The following is a 14,775-nucleotide window of genomic DNA, read 5'->3' as shown; positions in this document are numbered from 1 at the left end:
AAAATTTACAAGAAAACGGTTAAAATTTTTGGACGATCCCATAAAAAAAAATTCTAAAAATTCTGATTTGTTCAAAAATTTTGTACTTTAGCAAAGTAAATAATCAAATCCTAGATAATAACGCTACCAATATTTACCATTTTGGAGTCGAAATTGTCAAAGTTACAAAATTTACTAGAAAACGGTTGAAATTTTTTGTCGTTCCAAAGAAAAAAAATTCTAAAAATTCTATTTATTGTAACAAAGTTATATAATTTAACACAGGTAATAGACAAGTCTAAAGTAGTTAAGTCGCCAAATTTTATTGTTTTAGGACCAAAATTATCAAAGTTACAAAATTTATTATTAAAGGGTTGCAAATTTTTAAAAATTTTTCTTACATCTGTAATTTTTGAATTTTAAAGTTACTCTTTGATTTTGATCGTCCTTATTAACAGCTATATAATTAATGGTTATTTGTGTTAAAATTCCTAATGAGATCACAATAATCGCCAATAGAAAATTATTTCCTTCGTAAAAATGGTGGATGCGCTGGGTTCAAAATGCGTCCAATTTATTTACTTAAACTCACCTCTATTATTCAACCTTTTTGACACTATCTGCTGTCAAGAATCGAAATTCGAACCCAACATCTTCACTTTTATTAAAGTTGTTATACACTTTTACCCCTAAGAGATGCTCCAGTATTTTAATAAAATATTTCTCAACGCCCGCCTAGTTCCACTTTTATATCAAAAGTTCAGGAATCGACGAAACTTTCTAACAAAAGTGTTCGGAATTAATCTTGTGGGTGCGTTCATTGTTGAAGACGTTCATAAATATCCACCTCGATATTTTAATGATCCCACTTAACTTAAGACAAAGTTAAATTGAGCACGTGAAAATTATACCCTTGGAAAAAAGTAATCATAGTTTATACGATCTCTCCCATTATTTTTTCCAAATTCAATAAATCCACTCCTGCTTTATAGGGCCGTCATAACGTGAACTTATCTCAAATACGGTCTGGAAAATTTATAGAAAGAAGCCACGAGGGGGATATCAAAAACTTCCATCTCGAAAAATCAGGTAAAGTCGCGATCGATTTCCGACTTTCCCCCTCCGTTAGCAGATAGTTTTTACTTAAAATTTCCCCCAAAATTTCTAATAAAACAAATCTGTTGTCACACGCGCCCGATAATCCCTCCTGGAAATAAATCCATCGCCGATAAAAACTCGATAATTTCGTTTTACATAGTTTCGCTCTAAAGATTTTCGAATGATTGATCGTGGGTGTTAATAAATTGCTCCGCAAACCGGATTTTCACGTAAAATCGAAGACTCACCGTAAACGTCGAGACATCCTTGTTGAATTTTCATGATGCTGGTGTTGATTTGACACATGTAACAGCCGCGGTCTGACTCTTTCAATTGCCGAATCCGGAGCTGCCAAGTCCGGAGGTTGTCGTGCGTCACGCTGATCCGGGAATTGTGAGTTACCACTTTCGTGTGAAGGGTCAGGATTGTTTGGTCTTCGGCGCGGACCCATGCCACCTTTAAAAAAGAGGGTAATTTTTATACAAGGGCATATTTTAGGCATCTCAAATATCTTTTAGACGGATTATTCAAATGTAGTCAAATATTTATTTACATTTATCCAAAATGCACTAATAAAGTAGTTCTTTATTCACTCATTTTAGACAAATAAAGTACTCTTTTACAATCTAAACACTTTAAAGAAAATTATGCCACATTTCCATGACAACAATGCAAGCATGGCTTTCTAAACGCTAAAAATTTGTCACTGCTGTCACTTCTGTCAATTTTAGGGTTTACAAAACTATTTTAGTCAGATTATCTAAATTTAATCAAATATTTATTCACATTTAACACCGAACTTAATCAAATATGACCAATTTTAGGCTTCACAAAACTCTTTTTGTCGGATTATTCAAGTTTAATCAAATATTTATTTACATTTAACAACGAATTTAGTCAAACGTGATCAATTTTAGGCTTTTCAAATCTTTTTTAGTCCAATTATCCACATTTAGTGAAATATTTATTCGCATATAACAGCCAATTTAGTCAAATATGATCAGTTTTAGACTTTCCAAATCTCTTTTAATGAAAGTATTCTAATTTAATAAAATATTTATTCGCATATAAGAGCTATTATGATCAATTTTAGACTTTTCAAATCTTTTTTAGTAAGACTATCCAAATTTAGACAAACATTTATTCGCATCTAAGCTAATTTGGTCAAATATGATCAGTTTTGGGCTTTTCAAATCTCTTGTAGTCGGATTATTCAAATTTAATGAAATATTTATTCGCATATAACAGCCAATTTAGTCAAATATAATCAGTTTTAGACTGTTTAAATTTTTTTAGTGAGAGTATTCAAATTTAGTCAAATATTTATTCGTCTTTAACAATCAATTTGATCAAATGTAATTAATTTTAGGTTTCTCAGATTTCTTTCAGTTGAATTATCCAAATTTAATCAAATATTTATTCGCATATAACAACGAATTCGGTCAACTTATGATTTCATTTTAGGCTTATTTAATTAAACACTGTCGTACTTAACTGAATTCATACAGCCAAGTTAAAATTTAATCGAATTTAGCACAATTTATACGAATTTATTCAAATCAATAAAAATTTGCATTTTGGCGAGGAGCCAAAAATCTCCAACATTATCCAATAAAATTCCAAATTCTGTCAGTTTTGCTCTACGGTAATAAAATTTGCAGAATTAATTACTAATTAATTGTACCAAATTTTAAAATTATATAAGCAAAATCACAAATTTAAAATATTTTCATTTTGAAGAGAAGCCAAAAATTTTACAATAAAACTCCTAACTCTGTCAGTTTTTGCTCTAAAACAATGAAATTTGCGTAGATTACTACTCTTAAATTACTAATTAAATTGTGCCAAATTTCAAAATTATAAACCAAAGTACACACATTTTTAAAAATTTTGTTTTGAACAGAAGACACAAATCTTCAATATTTTTCAATAAAGTTCCTAATTTTGTAGTTTTTGCTCTACGCAACAAAATTTGCGAATTTTCTTACTCTTGAATTACTACTTAATTGTAATAAACTTCAAAGTCATTGAGCAAAAGACACAGATTTTAGAATTTTTCAATTTGGAAAAGAGCAATAGATTTTCCAGTAAAATTCTAAATTCTGTCAGTTACTCTACGTCAATAAAATTTGCAAAGATTATTACTCTTGAATTACTAATTACTTGTACCAAATTTCAAGATTGTAGAACGGATGACAAAAATGTTAGTAATTTTCAATTTAGAATTTAACCAAAAATTTCTAAAATTTTACAATAAAATAAACAGTTTTTGTTCTACGGCAATAAATTTTGCGAAGTTTACTACTCTTAAATTACTAATTAATTGTACTAAATTTTAAATTTCAAATCTCAGGGGTTCAAAGTTGCCTCATTTAGTTAAAAATAATCAAAATTAGGCCCCTAACTTAATTATTTCAGTGATTGATGCCAAAGTTTTAAATAAATTTATTCAAACACGATGCAATTTTGGCGAATTTAATCAAAGTTAATTCAGCCTAGACCAGTTTAATCAAATATGTTTCATGTATTTTATGGTTATGTTGATTCGACGTTTTTCGTGGTAATTTTCATGACAAGTGTGAATAGTGGTACAATAAGGGGAGTGATTATGGTAATTTATTTGGCTTTGAGAAGAATGGGGGCTAATTTCACAGGTGTTTACTATTTTAGTTATCATTTCCGCTCTTGAGGACGTCGCTTATTATGCAAAACGGACGAGAATTAGCGTCGTTCTAATGTAATTGACAATTATAGTTATCGGCAAAAACTCATGTAAATGACGTCTAATTAGCTAATCAGCACACGCCCCATGCACAGGGCGCGATTTTTATTGCTTGTAGCGTAAATACTCGCTTTAATCAATCATTTAGGTCTCTGCATAATTGATTATCGTGCACACGCTACATAATAATACACTCACTCACATTATGTTGCAATTTGGAGGTGCTTGAAAGTTAAGTGAATGGGGGCAGACCAACGAGAATTTTTAACATTATTGATTTTCTCGAGAGTCATTACATAATTTTCAATGAAATTTATTAAAATAATGTTTTCAATTCGGTGGTTTGGTTATTTTATACGAGGCTGTTTGTTGTTAGTGCGTCACTGTGTTTTTTTGGGTCGTTCAATCATACTCGAGAGCATTTTCCATTCAGGATTGTATTATGTACATGTTTTGGTGTTGATGTGGATGAGCAGGGCTGTGGTTATATTTTATTTATTTGAAACTGATTTCTAGGTCAAATGAATGTTTTCTATTTTTACGTGCGTAAGTGCTTTCAGGGTATTGATTTTTGATTTTATTCCCCTACATATTTTTGTTTACATAAATAAATTCATTAAAACCGGGGCATATTGAGAGGGAATTATGGCCATGATTTTGTATATGTAAGGTATACAAAGGTGTTTCAGAATTCCAAACGTCAGCACAAGTTTGGCAGTGTTTTAGTCATAAATTTTCGCAAAAAATTCCAGCTTTTAACTTTTAAAAAATCTTTAGTTAAAGAGTTGCGAGAAAAACGATAGCGAAAACCGTTTTTTTCGATTTGCCGTAACTAAATTGTGATATTGGGCACGAATTGTTTTAAACCTTCAAAAAGTTGGCCCTCTGGCGTCAACCTAAAAATTTAAACAGCCATAACTCAGTTATTCGTTGGCAAAAATTAAAAATTCTTGCAGCTTTGGATTTAGCATGATCCTCTGCTTAAAATGAGCTAATATTTGTTGAGTTTGCTAAATAAATAAACGAAGCATTGTCTAAAACTGTTTTGAAGAGGTCATTTTGGGGTGATTTTCAATTAGTTTTTAGGGTGAAAACGACGTTTACTTGTTTTGTGTTTACATCAATCGGAAGAGAAGCTGGCCAAATTTGAAATCAATCGGACAAATAGTTAGGCCAAAAATAAAAAAATTGAAAAATTTTCAACGATTGATTGGATTTTTTTTACGAAAAATTGACTATCGAATTTAATTTTGGGCTTTGGAGGACATTTTCTAACGTAGAATGAGCCGAGAACAAGAATTGCGCGAACTGTATCTCAATATCTCAAATAGTTTCCGAGATATTTAACTTTAAAAATGAATAAAAATGAGGAAAAATGAAAATTAACTTTTCGAAATTTTGATCGGCTATAACTCAGTTATTTGTTGTCGGATCTGAATTTAAATTTTACATGTGGAATCTGCGGAAAATTTTGCGTACACTTAAAAAAAATAAGCGAGATATCGATATCAGAAGTTTGGCATAGTTTTAGTCATAAATTTTTGCGAAAAAGTGCAACTTTAGATTTTTGGAAAATTTAGGAACTATTTTTTATGTAAAAAATTGCGAGAAAAACGACCGCGCAAACCTCATCTCAATATCTGCAATAGTTTCCGAGATATTTAGCTTTAAAAATTAGGAAAAATGACTATTCGAAACTTTGATCGGAGATCAGATTTGGAATCCACGAAAAATTCTGCATAAAATAATGAAAATAACGCAAGTTTACTTCAAAAAATTAACGAGATATTGACTTCAGAAATCTACAAAACCATCACTTTTTATCAAGATTCAACGGCTGAATTGCAAGAAAACAGCAGAAATCTGCACGAAATCATCAAAATTCTTAGAGAAATCCGCATATTTCGATGCAAATCGACGATTTCTCGCTAATTTTCGATGTTTTCTGGCTTGAATTCGCAAAGAAAGGCTCGAAATCTACAAAATCATCACTTTTTATCAGGATTCAACGACTGAATTGCAAGAAAACAGCAGAAATCTGCACGAAATCATCGAAAATCTTAGAGAAATTCGCATATTTCGATGCAAAACGACGAGTTCTCGCTGATTTTCAATGTTTTCTGGCTTGAATTCGCAAAGAAAGGCTCGAAATCTACAAAACCATCACCTTTTATCAGGATTCAAGGGCTGAATTGCAAGAAAACAACAGAAATCTGCACGAAATCATCAAAATTCTTATAGAAATCCGCATATTTCGATGCAAAACGACGATTTTTCGCTGATTTTCGATGTTTTCTGGCTTGAATTCGCAAAAAAAGGCTCGAAATCTACAGAACCATCACTTTTAATTAGGATTTAACGGCTGAATTGCAAGAAAACAGCAGAAATCTGCACGAATTCATCAAAATTTTTAAAGAAATCTGCATATTTCGATGCAAAACGACGATTTCTCGCTGATTTTCGATATTTTCTGGCTTGAATTTGCAACGAAAGGCTCGAAATCTACAAAACCATCACTTTTTGTCAGGATTCAACGGCTGAATTGCAAGAAAACTGCAGAAATCTGCACAAAATCATCAAAAATCTTAGAGAAATTCGCATATTTCGATGCAAAACGACGATTTTTCGCTGATTTTCGTTGTTTTCTGGCTTGAATTCGCAAAGAAAGGCTCGAAATCCACAAAACCATCACATTTTATCAAGATTCAACGGCTGAATTGCAAGAAAACTGCAGAAATCTGCACAAAATCATCAAAAATCTTAGAGAAATTCGCGTATTTCGATGCAAAACGACGAGTTCTCGCTGATTTTCGTTGTTTTCTGGCTTGAATTCGCAAAGAAAGGCTCGAAATCTACAAAACCATCACCTTTTATCAGGATTCAAGGGCTGAATTGCAAGAAAACAACAGAAATCTGCACGAAATCATCAAAATTCTTATAGAAATCCGCATATTTCGATGCAAAACGACGATTTTTCGCTGATTTTCGATGTTTTCTGGCTTGAATTCGCAAAAAAAGGCTCGAAATCTACAGAACCATCACTTTTAATTAGGATTTAACGGCTGAATTGCAAGAAAACAGCAGAAATCTGCACGAATTCATCAAAATTTTTAAAGAAATCTGCATATTTCGATGCAAAACGACGATTTCTCGCTGATTTTCGATATTTTCTGGCTTGAATTTGCAACGAAAGGCTCGAAATCTACAAAACCATCACTTTTTGTCAGGATTCAACGGCTGAATTGCAAGAAAACTGCAGAAATCTGCACAAAATCATCAAAAATCTTAGAGAAATTCGCATATTTCGATGCAAAACGACGATTTTTCGCTGATTTTCGTTGTTTTCTGGCTTGAATTCGCAAAGAAAGGCTCGAAATCCACAAAACCATCACATTTTATCAAGATTCAACGGCTGAATTGCAAGAAAACTGCAGAAATCTGCACAAAATCATCAAAAATCTTAGAGAAATTCGCGTATTTCGATGCAAAACGACGAGTTCTCGCTGATTTTCGTTGTTTTCTGTCTTGAATTCGCAAAGAAAGGTTCGAAATCCACAAAACCATCACATTTTATCAAGATTCAACGGCTGAATTGCAAGAAAACAGCAGAAATTTGCACATAATTTAAGTCGTGCATTTTTTCCAAAAAAATCGTGTTTTTAACTTCTAAGGCTAAAAATCGCGAGAAAAATGATGGCGAAAACCGTTTTATTGTATCTGTTTTAGTTTATCAAGCATTAAAAATTTGAAAATAAAAAACTCAAGCACAAATTTCAAATCTGCGTGGAATTCTGCGTAAAATGAGCTCCAACAATATATATTTCTAGATAGTAATATGCAGAGTACATTGTCAGTCTTAAATGAGTAAGTAAAAACTACTATATATATTTCTAGATATTAATATGCAGAGTACGTCTTAAATGAGTAAGTAAAAACCACTTTATTAGCGCATTTTGGATAAATGAAGTTTATAATGCTTTTGTCACACAAAAAACTATAGAAATAATAAAAATTAATAGTCAAACACTCAATCAGGCGGGCACAAAATCCTTTTTGCCCAAATAGCCAAAAGGCTGGCGTTCGCTCCCCGTTCGCATATTCAACTTTTGCTTTTCAAATAAACTCAATTTAAAGTTAGCCTGTACTCGTAATGAATGAAAAATTATACGAACCAACAACATATGGAGTTTCCTATTGTGTGATTTCTATACGACGAGACTCATTATGAAAGCATCAGATAACTCAGTCCGCGAATGAAGAATTTAATAACGAACTACAAAGCAGAGAAACTGTCTGCAACTCGTCCAAAAACAGAATAGTTTCGAGTGTACGAAATGTTTTTTAGTAAATTTCAAAATCCGGCGATAAATCTCGCGTCTCCCATAAAACTCCTTATTTGCTCTTCCTAAGATGTTTAATAACATCTGATACGCCGTTGTTTCGAGTTGTACTCGTTTTACGCTTTCCCTATTCGTATCTTCACTTTAATTAGCTTTTCCATCTGAATTTAATTAGATCGCTTTTCGAAACGAAATTTATAGCGCGCGCTAAACAAAGTATTTTTTCCGGGAATATTTCCCGATTCTTCACTTCCTCCGGAGGACCTCTGAGAATAATTCCCTGTGGTAACTTGTAATTAATTAGATATTAAAGGGAAATTAGGGCAGGCCTCGTTGTTTGTACGACTTTAAAATGCAAATCGCGTTTAAGGGAAACTATTAGTCTCCTTTGCATATTTATATGAAAATCGTAATTGCGGCGGATTGTATTAAACCCCCCGGATTAAAAGATTACCGAGCTTTAGCTTAAACTCATTGAAACTACCAATAAGCGACATTTTTCCCGAATTTAAATCCGGAAAACTCGACCATTGTTGTGGTAATAGCCCTTTTCAGCACACGTTTTAGGTCAGGACGTTAATCTTTTAGGCGCTGCTGCGACCGTCTGTCTTATATTCACCCGCGTCTTATAAATAATGCATTTTATTTTATATGGTTCTGGAATTTCATCGATGCGAAGACGTTCTGATTCGATAGCGAGGAAAAAAGATAACAGGTGGTCAATGGGACGAATCCCTCTTGTTTAGAAGGGGTTGAAATTACTGAGCTTTGTAACTTGGAAGAAATCTGATACGGCGGTAGTATAGCGCAGAGTTAATTACGAATTTATCGGAAAGTTTAAAGTACCCACCTGTTTATTAGCGAAGTGAAATTTAACTCTGCGTTAAGAATAATGCAGATTGTTAAATATGCAGAGCCGACGCTAAATGGCTGCTGGTGGGTGGAGCTCTTTGGGCTAAATACTTAATAATGTGGGATGAAATCGGAAATTGGTCGTATAAAACAAGGTGGAGAAGAAATTTCTCTTTACATTTTCGACATTTTTTGATTATAATTCTCTTTGAATTTTTCTCAAACTGTTGAGTACATTACAAATTCTCTTTTGATTTTTACTGGTTTGTTTATAATTCTTCTTAGGCTGTATTTTACATTCTCTTTAGATTTTTCAAATTTAATTTTTTTATTTTGTTTCTTAGAAATGGTGGATGCGCCGGGTTAGGATTGTGTATAGAGAATCGAATGTCGGATCTAAGAGCTTAACACAGTTATTCAATTAGTCAAATAACTTTTACATTTTTTGGTTAAAAAGCAAAATTTCCAAAATAAAAAAAATTGGTATGAAAATAAAGGAAATTTTTAGATAGTACCAAAAAAAATTCTAAAAATTTTAGTTTTTGTAGTATTTTTTTTTAATTCAGCGCAGAAGATAAACTACTTTAATGTAGTGATGCCGCCTTTTCTGTTTTAGAATTAAAATTGCCAAAGTTACGGAATTTAATAGAAAACGGTTGAAAATTTTGTTTGTTCCGAAAAAAAAATTCTAAAATTTCTAATTCTTGTTCTAATCTGTTGTAATTTGGCACAGTTAAAACACAAGATTAAAGTAGTAATGCTGCCAAAATCTACTGTTTGAGAATAAAAATTGACAAAGTTACAGAATTTGCGATAAAATGACTAAAATTTGTAGTCGTTCTGAAGAAAAAAAATTCTAAATATTCAATTTTTAGTTGTAAAATGTTGAATTTTTGTAAGGTAAATAACCAAGTCTTAAATAATAACGCCACCAATTTTTACTGTTTTATAGTCAACTTTGTCAAAATTACAGAATTTCCTAGAAATTTAGGGTCGTTTTAAAGAAAAACAATTTCTAAGAACTCCATTTTTGTCTTAAAATTTTGGACTTTAGCAAAAGTTATAAGAATGTTTTAAGTAATTACGCCACTAACTTTGACTGATTTAGAAACAAAATTGACAAAATTACAAAATTTACGAAGAAATGATTGAAATTTTTAGTCGTTCTAAAGAAAAATGTTTTCTAAAAATTCAATTTTTTGTCTTAAAATTTTGATCTTTAACGGGGTTAATAATTAAATCTAAAAGTAATGACGTCACTAATTTTTACTGCTTTAAAGTAAAAATTGAGAAAGTTACAGAATAAACTAGAAAACGGTAGAAATTTTTGGTTGTTTGAAAGAAAAAAATGGTAAAAATTCTATTTTTTGTTTTAACATTTTATACTTAAGCAAGGTTAATAAACAAATTAAAAGTAATAATATCACCAATTCTCACTGTTTTCGAATCAAAATTGCCAAACTTACAGAATTTTCGATAAAATGGTTAACATTTTTGGTCGTTCTAAAGAAAAAAAATATTGTTCCAAAATTTTGGACTTTATAAAGGGTAATAAGGAAATCCTAAGTAATGACGCCACCAATTTTGACAGTTTTAGAAACAAAATTGACAAAGTTACAAAATTTACGAAAAAATGATATACATTTTTGACGTTCTGAGGAAAAAAATTCTAAAGATTTTATTTTATGTTTTAAAATTTTGGACTTTAACGAGGTTAATAATTAAGTCTAAAGTAATAACGTCACTAATTTTTACTGCTTTAGAATAAAAATTGTCAAAGTTACAGAATAAACTAGAAAACGGTAGAAATTTTTAGTAATTCTAAAAAAAAAATATAAAAATTTTATTTTTTGTTTTATTATTTTGGATTTAAACAAGGGTAATAAACACATTTTAAGTAATAATGCCACCAATTCTCACTGTTTTCGAATCAAAATTGATAAACTTCCAGAGTTTTCGATTAAAATAATTGAAATTTTTGGTCGTTCTAAAAGAAAGAAATTCTAAAAATTCTATTTCTTGGCCTAAAATTTTGAACGTTAACAAGGTTAATAAGGAGGTCCTAAGTAAAAACGCCACCAATTTTTACTGATTTAGAAACAAAATTTATAAAGTTATAAAATTTACTAAAAAACGATTAAATTTTGGTTCGGAAAAAAGAATTTTAGTTTTATATTTATTTAATTGATTTGGCACAAGTCAAATTATTATCAAAATTACAAAATTACAGGCTTTGAATCTTTTCGGTACGAGCTAAAATAAAAAATATAAATATTTTGCTTTCTAGTTATAACTAGTTAATTTTTTGATTTTTTTATTTCACAGTTTTGAATTAAAGCCGGTGCACCCTCTTAAATCCGCCCCTGTTCATTGACAATTTCGCATTCCATTTTTGATGTTGTCGCGAGCAACTTCCACGACAGTAAAAATGAATTTACCGAAAGTAAAATTGATGGGCATGTCGTGACGTCGTGACGGTAATTTTCTGCAGGCATCTGATGTATCTGGAGAAGGTTATTGATGTTCTGAACTGTTATTGTTCCTCGTTGATTGTTCAGGTTGATTTAGAACTCTCTAGTTAGTTATCTCGAACAGACTAAAAAGCAATATTCATCATGTTCACAATCGAGGCAGAAACATGACTGGGACTTTTCGTTGTCTCAATATTCCTAGATCGTGTGTGGGTTAAGTGATCTTTTATATAATTTTTCCTAATGGAATATCTCCAGCGTAATCATTAAGGAAATTCTAAACTGTATTTTTTCCGTTCCATTAAGTCTCGCTTTGTTCTTTTATTGAGCGTTTTTACTATTTTACCAACTCAGACTGACCATTATTTTTCCGGCAGAAGAAGCACCATTACCAGTGAAAAATCGCAGCAGAAAGTGAAAAAAGTATTTAAGAAAACAAGATTGATCGAATTTGATAGTGATCTCGTTGGATTTCCTTGTCATCGTGCACCGCAATAAATAAACTTTTTCGTGTTAATTAAGCTGAAGGCTTTCCTTTTCGTTACTGCATGTAAAGTTGCAGCCGCTGGCTTTATAATTTAAATTGCTAATCAGTTAAAAGGAGGTGGCGTTCATGCACCATCTAATATTAAAGATCTGAAAGGATTGTTATAATCAGGTTCTTTGTATTCTGAAATAGTTCGGGCGCCTATCTTCGGAACTACGAGCAATTAAAACGCTCGGCGCGGCGAGTTTTCTTCGGAAAACGAAATTGTCAGTTTTTCTTCTGGATTTGGTAAATCCCGTGTGCTAGACAGCAATGTCAATAGGGGAATATTCCGGGATATTCGCGGTTCAACAGCCAGAATTTCTACGTTTCTTGTTCGTCGACGATTATCCCGAAATCCTATTTCGATCGTTTTAAATCCTTGCAGGAACCGTGTTGAAGCATTTTGCGAAATTCAATTAAGACCCCTTAAATTGTAACAAACTGTCTCGGAAGGTGCGAGTTTGTATTTTCGCACCACTGGAGCTACAGCGCTTTGGCGATGGAGGAAAATGGGGGTAATTTATTTATTCACTTGGTAGGAGGTGTGTGACACCGAAAATCAATTTCTTCGGGACGCGTGCGGGTGAAGAAATCCACAATTTAAACAAAAGTCCTCATTTCAATTATTTCTTTTCCGCCTTCGAGCAGTCCTGTCGCTTTATGGATGTTGGTTTAGAGTAAATATTGGTCCGTCGAGTGGATCATAAATACAAAAGGGAATCGCACCGTGGGAAAGTCCCTGCTGTTGTGACATATAGAGACGGTCCGAAAACGGGAGTGGACACTTGTGACAAGCTCAGATTTATTATTTGAATTAGTGTCCTGCGGCTCGACAGATATAAGACATTTATAGAGGCGAAACATCGGAATTGTACAACGCTGCGTCAACCTGTGTCCTGTTCACAACCCCTTTGGAATTTCTACAATCGATCTCTCACTCAATGTCCAATCTCTCTCACGCTCTACGTGTTCTTAATACAAATTGATGGCAGAACCTGTTATTGCTTTCCTGCTGATTCCTGCAGCGTATGGACGTTACGATATTGTTTAATACTTTAACCGAGCGAACGGAAAAAAATCTCGCAAATTACCATCAAGGTTTAACAAATTTCCACGGCGCTTAACACAACCCTTTTCTCGCCTCCAACTATAAATTATCACAGCGAGGCTTGAGTTATGATAATATGGCGGCGATTTTGCAACGCCGGTTTGTAATTTGGATCATTTGCAAACAACGAGAGACCAATTGACGTCGGCGCTATTTTATTCTATTGTATGTTTAGCAGTCAGCGTTTATCCTGTTATTAATTCTATTGAACGTGCATTTTACACGCCATTCAGTCAAGCTGCGGTTCCAAATTTACATGATTCCATCACATTAGCACAATATCTATCATTGGGCTTTACATATCTACATCATTTATCACAAACGTGCGCACTTGAAAGTTTTATTAATGGCTAAACAGGTACGTCAAGATTTTGTTCAAAAGAGATTTTTAAATTAATGTCGGAACACATTATTCTTGATTTTGATCTAAATTGAAGATTATACATGGATTTACGCTACATGACGTTGATTTCGTTGATATTTATACATTTGCATATGCACAATACGCAAATTTGAGATTGCACTATTTCTGCAGTTATGCCCTATTTGAATGCTCATAATTTTAGTAATTTGAACCATACAGAAATAAACATTCTTTATTTATTATTTCATGAATGGCAATAGAAAAATTACTCCTCAAATCAAAACTCAAAAAAGACTTACTTACTTATTTACTTACTTATTATTGTTGAAATACAAAATTTTGGAAGAAAAAGAATTTTTAGATTTTTTTTTCTTTGGAACGACCATACATTTCAACCGTTTTTTATTAATTTTTGTAACTTTTTGTAACGTTATTGCTAGGACTTGCTTACTACTTTCCTTAGGGACAAAATTTTAAGACGAGAAATAGTTTTTTTAGATTTTTTTTTCTGCAGAACGACCAAAAATTTCAACAATTTTACCGTAAATTTTGATTCTAAAACAGTAAGAATTGGTGGCGTTAATACTTAAGATTTGTTTATTTTTCGAATTTGCCGCTTTATGGACCTATTAAAGTAGTACTAAATTTGGGGTCGTTTATAGGTATCTACAGGGTCCGGCAACACTTGTGTCCACCCCCAAAATCGTCTTTAATTTTAAACATAAAATTTTGAAAATTTGCATACACTCATAGTTGACAAAGCTTTAGAAGCCGACGCAAAAATTTTTTTTTATCACTTATAGTTTTGGGGTCGCGACGCCTTAAAAGTGTGTTTTTTAGCTAATTGTGAAGTTTTATGAAATAAACCTCTAATTTAATTTTTTTTCAATATAAATGTGTTAAAAATATCTCAGTTGACATTTTAGATTTAATGTAAATTGTATTCAAAATTTGAGGAAAAAATGCTGTTTTATCAAGTTAGTTTCCAATTTTATTACGTCAAAATTGGGAACTACGTTTACACCCATCTGTCAACATTTTGTGTCACAAATGACATCTATTCTTTGGTTCGTTTTAGAAGGTAACACAAGTCTTACTTGGCGAAATTGTCGCTTTGTCGATGTTAATTAACGATTTCTAGTGTCCAGAACGTGCAACATACCCGAGCTAATTCACCTTCACCTTCATATGAGTGAATGAAGTGACTTGTGAAATTTTGGTGTAAACGTAGTTTGTCACTGCACCGTCAAAATGTTGAAAACTAACTTGATAAAACAGCGTTTTTTTCGCGAATTTTAAACACCATTTGAAG

The 14,775-nt window shown here is 32.1% G+C and overlaps 1 protein-coding gene across 1 annotated transcript in view; it reads right to left on the bottom strand.

Annotated features, from left to right (window-relative positions):
• The window catches only part of LOC148173367 (lachesin-like), a 176,341-nt gene that overhangs the window by 61,469 nt on the left and 100,097 nt on the right, over positions 1 to 14,775 (bottom strand). Inside the window, exon 3 of the mRNA XM_088039130.1 lies at positions 1,326 to 1,533. Within this exon, the coding sequence (XP_087895256.1) occupies positions 1,326 to 1,533 (208 nt within the window). The remainder of the gene's footprint in view (positions 1 to 1,325; positions 1,534 to 14,775) is intronic.

Source organism: Gnatocerus cornutus, chromosome 6 (assembly GCF_029298725.1).
Source record: "Gnatocerus cornutus isolate USDA-ARS CGAHR chromosome 6, icGnaCorn1.1, whole genome shotgun sequence".
NCBI lineage: Eukaryota > Metazoa > Arthropoda > Insecta > Coleoptera > Tenebrionidae > Gnatocerus > Gnatocerus cornutus.
This window is presented reverse-complemented; position numbering and strand designations above follow the sequence as displayed.